The sequence below is a fragment of the Thermobia domestica genome, chromosome 10, assembly GCF_964235325.1.
Source record: "Thermobia domestica chromosome 10, izTheDome1.hap1.1, whole genome shotgun sequence".
Taxonomy (NCBI): domain Eukaryota; kingdom Metazoa; phylum Arthropoda; class Insecta; order Zygentoma; family Lepismatidae; genus Thermobia; species Thermobia domestica.
The window spans coordinates 118,078,233-118,090,754 of NC_137463.1; the positions used below are offsets into that span (position 1 = coordinate 118,078,233).

At 34.4% G+C, this 12,522-nt stretch overlaps 1 protein-coding gene across 1 annotated transcript in view; it reads left to right on the forward strand.

Moving 5' to 3' along the window:
• The first annotated feature begins 1,538 nt into the window (after positions 1-1,538).
• LOC145662678 (uncharacterized) overlaps positions 1,539-12,522 on the forward strand; it is a 481,436-nt gene continuing 470,452 nt past the window's right edge. The window contains exon 1 of the mRNA XM_081728499.1: positions 1,539-2,434. Coding sequence (XP_081584625.1) covers positions 2,362-2,434 — 73 coding nt within the window. The 5' untranslated portion in view covers positions 1,539-2,361. The remainder of the gene's footprint in view (positions 2,435-12,522) is intronic.

Below are 12,522 nucleotides of genomic sequence, written 5' to 3' on the forward strand. Positions count from 1 at the left end.
CTTTATATTTTGTAGGAATCTATAAGCATTTCAGATGATTCCCGAATTATTTTTTATGTGTTTTGTAAGGTAAACTACGAGTATAATTTTTATTAAGTTTAATAATTCAATAAGTGAAATGTGGAGCCTAAAGCAATGCAGTCTTACCAGAAAACTAACCTAACTAAAGGTAGGTTGGTTGTTAATTTGAAGTTTAGTGTCCTGTTCAGTATCGAGGCTATATGAGACGCAGACTTACAGCTTAACGTGAGATCTGATTCACGTGAGATCCTGCAGGAATAGAATTCGTGTCTTCCGTTCCAAAGATACGTATGCTAACCATGTAGCTACTAGATAACTCAAAAGTACGATAATTAAGAATGGGTGACAAAATCTATAATAAAACGAGTTTGATGTCCCTTAAATGTGTTTCGTAGACAAATGTTAGAGTTTTAAAAGCAAAGATACAAATGACAGTTTAGCCGAAGTTTGGATAAATTAGTAAATGTAAGCTTGTAAGACATGTTCTTTGTCGTTCTTGCAGTTATTGATAACGAAGTTCTTTAAAAGCCCTAGTGACTTTGTGTATTTTTTTCTACTCAGGAGAAGAATACATTACTGTGAATATTCTGTATTATTCTATGGTATTATTTATTTCAATTCATTATTATGTTCATTCACATCACAGATAGAAGCACTTCCACAGCAGTCATGGGCGTTACGTCCCTGGAATCTATATTTACTTCATTTTCATTCTTCAAATATCGTATCACTATCGCATAATCCATTGCTGTAAGTTGCAGTACTTTATTCTACAAGTTACAAAAATAGTGTTTTATACTTATTGTCATAAGCTCATAACTGTAAGACCATTGAGGGTGTTCGGCATAATTGTTCCAATAATTTTGTTAGTTCAAAATGTAAGGCAATTTACCAAGTTGATTCACCATACAGTTCTTTAGCTAGTAATTTTGTTAAGTAGAGAATATAAAGTAAGTTTCCGTATATTCTTTACTTGACTAGTTACTTATAGCAATTGACAGTGGCGGCTCCTGAAGGAAGTGTCATCAATAAAAATTAAACTTTTGTCGCTACAAACCAATGCCCTAAGTGTTGTACACAAGAATTAGAACATTACGTTCTGCTATTCCCTTAACTTGTAGCTATAAAATGTTAAGTTTTACCGATGTTACTTCCCTCAAGATCCGTCACTGACTTCTACAAACATAAAAACACTAGATTGTTTCAAAAATAAATTCAAAATGTTTAGATTCTAACCCAATTGATTTCTTAAGAAAAATGTATTTACAATAAAAAAAAAATAAAAAAAAAAGGCAGAACGAAAGTGAAAACTAAAGAGGGAAAAAAATGAAGTTATGGATATCCCGATCACCCAAAAAGATTTTTCTATCAATATTTTGAAAAAAAATAAAAATGGATAGCGGACTGCGACACGCTTTAATGCACCACGTGAGTTTCAAACAAGCACTCTGATTGGCTCCTTTGGGACGTGACAGAAAGCAGTGCAAGGTTCGCGCACGACCCAAAGTGGAAAACACTCTCGCGCAGACAAGAACGAAATCCAGCTGGTATCGTTTCGTTTTCGTAGTGGGAGAACGTAGCCAGTGCACATGCTCCTCTATGGTAGTGTTACATTGTTGTTCGTTTGTTGAACGAGGATTGCCGATCCATAAGACAAGAGAGTGAGAGAGCGGTGGGGGAAGGAGGGGGAAAAAGAAAAAAGTAGAAAAAGTTGGGGCGGAACGTCCGTGTGCTGTGTGATCCGCCTCCCCATGAATTACGCGCGCGCGTAATAACTACAAACGCAGGTGAGAGGGGAATTGCTACACTAAGCGCTATTAACACCTCACTCGTTTACATGCATGACAGTGGGAACCAAAACATTTAAGTTTTGTTTGTGTATATTTTTATTATTATTATTTTTACATTTGATCTACAGTACATTTGTCCAAGAAGAAAAAAGTGACGGTTGTCGTTTGTGATCATTTGCTGATAAAGCGAAAAAGAAATATGTTTTGTGTAAAAATGTTTCGACCGAACAAATTAAGTGCTGGTAACATTGTTTGACAACTACTGTTATGTGTCTGTGGTTCTTTTTTTGAGTTTGTTTCTTGCCACGCTTCTATTTAAAAAAAGAAAAAAGAAAAATATTTAGCTGCATGGTTGAAGTGCAGATTCAAACAGATTATTATAATAAAAAGAAACATAGTTTCTGAATATTAATTTTGATTTACAGTTCAAAAATATAACCATTTCAAAAAGTGAGTGAGTGTTTTTTGTTGATTTTGCTCTCGGGTGAAGTAGACACAACTTTTAAAAACCTCCATCATAATGAGTTAATAATTGCAAAAACTGTTAATTATGGAGTATTGGACGCTACAAAATGAGAACAGTAATGGAAAAGAAGATCGTGTTTTGGATAGACGTCAACCAGGTAGGTAAATTGTTTTCTAGTATTTTTTTTTCTTTCGTTTCCCTTTTATTCTTTCTTTTTGTAATCAGCATGTGTTGTAAAGATATTTTTGTTTTTGGTCAAACATCATAACTTTTCTTTGCTGAACTATTCATGGTGATGACTTAATTCGCACGTTTTCAAGAACATGTCTCGCTTTCGCTAGTATAATAAAACTCTAGTTACTACCTTAGTGGTGTTCCAACGAAAACCTGAAGATAAACGTCATTTGAGTGCAATAATTGTTAGTTTTTTTTTTTTTTTAATAGTTCAAGTTATTTCCTGTTTAGAGCTATTTGTTAACTTTTAAACTTAATTCGTTTTATACCTAGTATTGTCTTCATCCTCTGAAACTTCATCTTGGTTCAATTTTGACGGATGATTTGCCACTTAGCGATTTAAATGGGAAAATTCGCCTTCCCTATGGGGATACAGTGGTTCGAGGTGAAGTGCTTACCTCTGGTGTAAGAGGTTCTTTGTTCAATCCCAGGCTATGAATTCGCTTATCCGTGAGTTTTCTCCCGGTTCAACCGTTTCCACCCACATCATCATTCAATCTAGTCTTCAGGACCGGATTAACCCAGCTGGAGACCCGGGGCTAGGAAAAATATGTGGCTCCTGCTGACTTCGCCTAATACTTTTCTGTCAAAGTACAATAGGAAAGTTAAGGGAATATGTTTCATATTATTGTTCATATTTTATTTTATGATGGTGATTGTATCTTTATGATGTTTTATAGATAGCCAGTTGAGATTTTGATCAAAGTAGAGACCCTTGTCCACCTGGAGGCCCCCTAAGCCCCCTTTAATCCGACCCTATGCTAGTCTTTCATAATCATTCACTTTCCATTAATCATCCGTCTCTTTTAGCGTAAAGAATATAACCGTGGGACGTAAAATTAGAAATGTAATTTCATTTGTCTTCCCCGAGTTCAGTTTTTCTTTTCTTCTTAGATTATTTTCGGTTTACATTACCTATATATCTTCTGAAACTTACGTCTTTTATTTCCTGCCAAGGAAGTCAATTTGAGATCATCATTGCTTTCATCTATTGTACTATTCAGAATAGAGGAAATGAAAATGAATGAGTCTGCATCCATTTGTGACATACCATTCCGTTATTCTCCATTCTAGAAATTTGGCCAGGCTGATTTCGCTAATCTGTATGGTCTCAGGTCAGGTTCAGCTTCCAGTGGGGATATTTGCCTCGGATACAAACCTGAGGGTGATTCGGATCCGTTTCAAATTTAGATCCCATCTCATATAGCTTCAGCGTTGAAGAAGGACGTTAAACTCCTGTGAATCATCCAATCGGAGTACAAATGAAGACGTCTATCTACGTAATCTTTCTTTGATTAGAGACATCCTAAACCTTGTTTTGAGACGAGAACTAACTGTTCCTGAACGTTGCGTTCGTATGAATTATTTGTATGGCAACACATTTTGTAACAGAAAATGTTCAAGACAGTCAATAAGGCGAATTCTTTATTGAAGCGACTGTCAACGAAACTTATAATATTTGACTCGATAGACATTTGTGCGTCTGTCTGTTGCACGATAACTCTGGTAAAGCTTATCCGATTTTTATGAAATTTGATATAAATGAGTGAAATAATCCTATTGTTTCTCGTTTATCCATTAAGTATGAGGGATAAAGGAGGTAAAATTTAGCCCATGTAGAAAGTTTATGCATTCACATGCAAGACAATTTCTCGTTATGAATCTCGTAAAAAATTTTCATTAAGAGAACTTAATGCATATTTTCTTTATGACATTGGGAACACCTCCACAACTTAGAGTTAAAATCTGCCATCAATGATTGTGTGAATTCAATCTCCCCCCCCCCCCTGTTTCGAAGATAATATCCAAAATAATTATCGTTTAAAAAAGTTATATTTTTGCTTAATATCAGTCCCGGGTTCGATTCCCGGTGGGCGCACTAGGTCAGAAAAGTGTAAAAACTTTTTTCATGTCAGTCATTCTGAATGAGGTTTTTCTCATTCACACCAGGCAAATGACGGGATGGTACCTAACTTATATGCCCCAGGCTGCTTCCTTCCTTCCCCAATTCTTTCGTCTTTCCCCGGGTAGTGCTGGCTGAGGACGTTATTCCATTTACGTGACAGGCGAAATGGTCATAGATGCCGAGAGCTCAGAAATCTAAATCCTAAATCCTAATTTTTGCGTAATATGTCATGCATTTTTATTGAGACTTCTCAGTCATCCTCTCTGTAGTTAGTTAAAATTAGAAAAAGAATAAAGTAGTTGAGTTACCTTCCTACCTCCCGATTTCCTTTACAGTTCCAGGAAAAAAGTTTTCTAAAATTCGAGTTTTTTTATAGAACATAATGCACATTTTCTTCGACTCTTTTCCTAATTCCACTCCTTGGGATGAAAATCAGTGAAGAATGAACGGTGAATTCAGTTCCCTCTTGTGAGATGGACCTCCATATTTTAAAAAAAAAAATGTTCCACGTTAATTTCCGTTGCAACTGTTCGATATTGGGTACAATATATCGTACATTTTCTTTAAGGCTTCAGAAGCATTTACTCTGGATGGAGTTAAAGAATAAGGCATAAATTAGTGGTATTACTGCACCATTTTTTTTTTTTTTTTTTAGTTTCTCCCTCCAAGTTTTTTTAAAAAAATATTTTTTGGCGACTTGGATAGCTAAATTGTTCGATTTTAACACAATATGTGTTCATTTAAGTGTTCATGTGTTCATTGAGGTTTTCAGTATTCCCCTTAGTTTGATTTTGACATTAGAGGGAAGACAATGCACAGCATCGCTAGTTGTTAAAATCATATAATGGTACTGTTGGCACGTCAGCCATTCGTTACTCTACACCAAAACCCTTGAACGAAAGCGATTTTTTTTACTTTTTATTTATTTATTTATTTATTTATTGCTATGGACAGCTAGAGAAATTATCTTAACCGAGTTCGTTGATGGATCAACGTTGACGGTGGCTACTCATATCCCGTTTAAAATCTATAACATTCCCTAGCATACATGCAACCTACACAACGTCAAAGACATGCTGGTTGTCTATGATAAAAGGATATTTAATCACATGATCCATTCACTGTCGTTAGCAGAATTTATTCTGAACTTAACATTCTATATATTAAAATGATAGGTTTATATGTTTGTGGCCAATCCTTTCGACAATGAGATCTCGAAATCCACTAGTGCTAGAAACGTGCCCTTTTTCGGTGGTCGATTCAAAATTTTGTGTAGATATGCCAGTCTCATTCAAATTTTCAAAAATAAAAAAAGAAAGAAAAGAAAAGAAAGGAAAAAAGAAAGAAAAACTTGTCTTTATTTCTCTATTCTACATTTTAGGCGTCGTTTTGGCCCTGGGGGCCGCGGTGGCTCAGTGGTAGAGCGTTCACCTCTGGTGCTAGGGGTCCCGGGTTCGATCCCAGCCCGCGCCAAGTGAACTTTGTGGTGGACAAACACCGTGTGCGTGGGTTTTCTCGGGGTTCTCCCGTTTCCTCCCACTTTCTTCATTCCACCATTTCATTCATTACTCATCATCACCGTCTCCTTTAGCCTAATCGGCATAACTGTGGGACGTAAAACTTAAAGATTTCATTTCATTTTTTTCGTTTTGGCCCTATTAGTTTAATATTGCCACTAGGTTTGATACCTTCGTGGAAGGCAACCAGTAGAGTTGCTATGTATAGCAGGTTGATGGACATTTCAGGCGATTTACTTTAATCTGAATGAGAAAACTTACCTATTTATTGCAAGCTGGCAACTTCGAAGACTTGTAGACCCACAATGAGACGTATTAGGATATGGAATTATATTTGCATTTTGTATCATCTATCACTTATCCAAGTTTGCCACAAACTCACCCGAACATTCTATATATTAAAATACTACGTTTATATGTTTGCCTATAGCAATTCACTCCTTTTCAGAGTCTTCCTGTCCTTTTCTTATGTCCGTAAAATGACTTGCACAGATATAGTGATAAGTAGGAAATAGATTCACCTCATATTCGAACTGTGCACTGTGTAAATAGCACAAGTTCAGCTAGTGTTATTAAAAGTTATACTAATTGAATTAAGGTAATGATAGATTTGTCACAGAAATATGTAACCGATGTTGAAGCTAATGTTGGAACCGTGATCCTAAGGGGTGAATCAACATTAATTTCTGTGCTTGTTGTAAGCCTGCATTATATACAAGACCGTCTTGTGGGTGGGTGGTCATTCCAGGGTCTATTTTTCAAAACTACTAGTCTTGTAATACTAGCGTAAAAATTTTCAAAATCAAATATTATGCAATTATATAATATAACATGAAATCATGTCAAATTAGAGGTATCAACATTAGTATTTAGAAATGTCTTTTACTATTATTCTAAAATTTCTACCTCATGATATTTTACGACTTGTAAAACGGATATTATTACAAGACTTGTTGCTTTGAGAAATAGGCTCCAGACTCCGCGCTCGATGTCTACGTGCCATAGGAGCAACGAGTTCAACCTTTCAGAAAAAGAAGCAAATGTACTAAAATATTTTAAATTCATTCTTGTGATTCTAAATATTTAAAGATGAAGAACTACAAGCTATTATTTTTACAAGATATCACTTGTAGGATATTTTTACAGCTGTATAGTATTATATTAATCTTGCTAAGTGGACTTATGGTAGGATATAACTTTCATTAATGGTGTAAAAAACTCAGAGTTGATGGAAAATAATGTATTAATGCTAGATGTGGAATTCTGACCGACATCACTCGCCGCAATTTACTTTCTTTCCATGCCTCGCAAACTGATGGGAAAGTCCTGACATAATAACATTGGCAATGTTCCTATTTACAATGAAACAACTCAGTATAATGATACTTTAAGTGCAATGTAGACAGTTTCCGACGACTTGTAGATGCCATAGATAGTCTTGTGACGGTGTAACTTTAGAAAATTACTGTTAGTATTATTTCAAAACTCTTAAAACGGAAGGAATCGAAATTCGATTTTGAACGACTTATCTACTACTGATTTACCATAAACTCAATAAGTTTTGTACATTTCGGATCTATTTTGCAGAGTTAAACATACTATCCAGTTTCTGTTGATTATTTTATAGACACAGTTTGCTGCTTAATATTTAGTAAGGAGTTTCCCACTTTAAAATGTGATTATCTCACGCTGTGTGAGGACAAAATACTATAAGATTATTCGCATATTCCAAATGTGTGACTTAAGAAAAATGCTCAGATTCCTATCACTTTCTATAAATTAATTATCATCAAAGGCGTCTCGCCTGGAAAGAGAGGAGGCGGGAGGAATAAGAAATTGGCTCCTCTAATTTTCTTTCGGTAAATAATTAATCTTCTTTAAAAATTGACAGAATTTTAATCATGAATACTCTTAGAAGCAGTACCTCTTCAAAATTCTATGTTACTAGCCTATTCATTAGGTTTGTTTTCGTTTTTAAAGATTGTTTATAAAGAAATTAAAAGGAGTAACCCTGCTGACTTCCTCCACTTAAATGCTTGTTTACTATCGCAGTTCATTCACGAAAGAACATTATCGACACTTCGGATATGTTTTTGAAGCTCAGTAAAAATAAATAAATAAATAAATCATATCATTTGTTCAACAGTTTATGGAACTGAAAATGGAAGCATAAGAACATCACATAAGACAAGTATGAACTATAAAATATATACAAGGTGTTTGTAAACTACTTTGGTGTAGATCTGAAAATATTGTTAAACTGTGTAAAGTATTATTATTATTATTATTATTATTATTATTATTATTATTATTATTATTATTATTATTATTATTATTATTATTATTACTATTATTATTATTGACTTTTTTAAAGCTCAAGAAACACAACCTGAATACAAACCATTACCTCTTCACAAAAGAAAGCATATCGAGTAGAATATGTTTGTTTCATTTTTCAGCGAGAGTACCGTTTGGAAAATATTGAATAAAAGGTGGTTAACCCCAGTAGTCTCGAAATCCAGAACTAAGGACGATTCGAGCCAATGTATTAACTTTTAACAAACTTTCAAAATCGATTGTTCATCCTAAAAATGTAAGAAAATTGCTGATGAAAACGGAATAAAAAATATGTAAGTACTCGAAAATATGTCAAAATAATTTCTAAACTAACCGTTCTTGAAGATTATGGAACTTAGCAAAAGCAGATCGCAGGATATATTCTAAGCAAAACAATGTTTTTAGAACCGTATGGTGTCTGTATAGTGAAGCGTTTTCAACAACAACAAACTAACACGTTAAACGTATATTCTGCAAATGATGTTTAAAAATCTTAACAATATTTTTGTCATAGTATTCTCAGGTGTATAATATAACTTTTGGTCTTCAGTTCATAAAAAAAATCTCTTTCTCAGATATTAAGCAATCAACTTGTCAGAATTTTTAATAATGGAATTCCCTAATGATACGTCTTGTGTAGACATTGCTAATACTACAACCGAGTTTGCTCGATCTTATACATTTCCAGGTTCATTGCTTTAAAAGCCATGCATTTCGGCACTTTATATATTTTGTAAGTACAAATTTTACCATATACGCTATACCGTTGATAGAACGGAATAAGAATATCATTTATTCGTCGTGTTCGTTCATCCCGTCTGTAACCTTGTATATTTGACAACGATTAAAATAGTTCAGCACAAAATAGATAAACAAACAAGAACGCATAGTCTGATGTCAATCAACTCTCTTTAAGCAGCACTAGATAGTTGCGTTATGAATATGTTTTCCTCAAAACCAGACATTTTTTATGGAATTTAAACTAGGATCGAACCCCTGCTCAAGCTGAATTGCTTGGTCCTCAAAGTAGCGATAGATAGACCACATTATAGATTTCTGAATAGGATTAGAGCGGTGTAGTAGCAGTGGCACCTCTATTACAACCCCTTAACTTTCCCGAAATTTTAATTTTATTAAAATGAAAAAAAAAAAGATCGAAACGACAGATATTAGTCCAATTATTACTTCATGACTAAGCATGCGAAAAGAGTTTAGAAAATAATCAGCAAAGTAGCTGGTTTTTTTTATAGGGAAAGCTATTACAGTATTTATAATGCATCATTTTGAAATCATTATTGCATTATTTATTTTAATGTATTATTATTATTATTATTATTATTATTATTATTATTATTATTATTATTATTATTATTATTATTATTATTATTATTATTATTATTATTATTATTATTATTATACTCAGGGCAAACCGCTTTTCCGCAACTTTCATGGATGCTACGACCCTGAATAACAATAATAAAAGATTTAAAATTAAATTAAACATCCATGAAACACCAAAAAACCATCTCATGTTTCTTCTTGTATTTTGAGTAAAATGTCTTAAAACAGTTGTTGCTACGTCAATCGTGTGCTGATCAACATTGAGAAGGCGAACGAAGATACGTGGTTCAGTGATGAAATGCTCAGATTTTGACACTCGGAAAGATAGCAGGTTAGGTTAATTTGTGATTAAAATTATCATATCCCCGAGTTTCTCCTACGTATTTTTGTATATTGTTTCCAATTTCTTGCTGTTCATTCACCATGAGAAAGCAGAATGAGAATAATTGTATGGAAAATCTTTGGCTCATTGACACTGCTTTATTATATCACACTTTCAAACAATGGCGTATACAAGGAGGGGTTCAATACTTAAATCCCCCTTGAGCAAGACATTATGGAAAAATAATCATTTACTATATTAAGATATATGTACAAAAGTGACACTTGTCCGGAAAGAATATGACATTAATTGAAACCCCTCCCCCTTCTTGATGAACCCACTGCTTTCAACATTTGCTTCATATGACAACAGTAACGAACGACTGCTAGCGTTGATCACTCACATCACACTTGGGATCCTGATACTTCTAACCTTTAACACTGTGCCCTGACCACTTCCAGTTACATACTGGGAACCCTTCTAAATACCTCATCATTAGACCTGTTTATCATACGAAGTCAGACACCAGTATATTTATTTAAATACAGAAACTAATATCCCAACACAAACTCACAACTCTTTATTTCCACTGCAGCAACTGATCAAATTGCGTTATAAGATTTCATTTATTTATTTTTTAAAGGTGTGTGTACAATGTAGCAAAGTTTCTTATCCAAACTGATTTCCACTTTTAGTTAACTTTTTGTACTACCATCATTGACTTAGCTAAGATCATAAAGTGATGATTTCAGGGGGTGGCCCAAGAAAGATTTCCCTCTAGTACATTCCTCTGATTATGTTTAAGGAAGATTACTAGTATACTACTTTCATTCTCTGTTTCCTGAGATTTCCCTCAGAAAGAAATCTTCTGAAATCATAACTAGCTTCATCCGTCTCTTTTAGTATAGAGGAAATATCCTTGAAACACTGAACTGGAGATTTCAATCAATTACAATGTCTTATTTGCTTTTCTGTTGTTGAAGAATAAAGAACATACAACTTCCCTTCAATTAAATTATTGAATTTAACCGTTTCGCTATAAAGTTTACAGTATACGAATTGACTAGACATATATTCCTCAGTTAATTTATTCCTAATACTTTCATGTAAATTAGCCAGGTCGGTGGCGTCGTCCTGTAATCCAGCTGTCTGGAGGCAAGATAATTAGTTAATTTGGAGTTTAACGTCCCGTTCGGCACCGAGGCTATATATGAGATAAGGACCTACAGCTTTATGTGGGATCTGAACCACATGACCTTCCACCGGGAATTTGAACCCAGGTCTCCAGAGTCGTCTTATGGTGGGAAGCGGCCTATACTCGGATAAAGATTGTTCTTGCGTCATAGCCTGTGCACTCGCAAACTGCGCCAAATTCAATGTTTGGTCGTAGTTCGAACTTCACCTTGGGACTTCGGTGGCTCAATGGTAGAGAGTTCAACTCTGGTGCACGGGATCCTTGGTTCTATCCCAGCTCGCTCCAAGTGAGCTTTATGGTGGATAAACACCGTGTGCGTGGGTTTTCTCAGGGTTCTTCCACTTTCTTCATTCTACCATTTCATTCATTTCTCATCATCACCGTCCCCTTTAGACTAGCCAGCATAATTGTGGGACGCAAAATTTAAAGATTTTATTTCATTTCGTTTTTTCCAACTTCACCTTAATGGTAGGTAAGGTTCTTGACAGCCTCGGTGTTGCACAATGATCCAAAGCTCAAACTCAATTAATTTAATGTAAACCACCTTACATACTGCATTGAACATTGTGAACTTCTAAATACTTCTAGTGCGTAAGTTTTGTCGATTTGAGAAAAAAGTATCAAGATGCAGTTCTTTAAAGAGAAGCTGTCACAGAATTTTCCTACATTTCAGATTTTTCAGTGGAAAAATCTATAGGTTATACCTAAACCAATAATAATTTTACTATAATACATATTATACAAATATCTTCTCCCATTACGTTTTTTAAAGAAATGTGACAGTATCGCTTTATTGTTAACTATCGACGGTCACAAATTTGAAGTTCGTATTCACTTACGTAAAAACAATGTTAGAAAGAATTAAAGAAATTTCAATAGCATCATCCCAATGAAGAAACTTGTGGGAAAGTAAGGTCTTCGAATAAAAAGAATCGGAACTAAAATGGTTAAGTGATAGTTCAGGATGACCAATTTCACCGGATTCAAATTTTGGCGTGGTAGTGAAAAAACGAAACAATCTCAACATTGTGTAAGTAATCTTACATAAGGAAAAATTAATCAATTGAATATAACTAAGAAAAAGATGAAACAGTATGAAATTACACAACAGCACACACCGTAAAAATTGCCATATACTGGATTCTCCACTTCCTACATGTTCCTTCCCTACAAAAAAAGCAATATCTGTATTTAAAGTTCCCAATACTCATCTCTTATACATCTTGATTAAAAGAGGATTTTGCCACCAGCACAGGTCTAGGGGCTGGCGAAGCAACTTTTGGAGCATGGAATTCCGGGTCCGATTCCCGGTTGGAGATATTAATATTTTAATACATTACGGTTGATAGAATATTTGAGCACATTACGGTTGACAGGATTCTACCTTAAACTG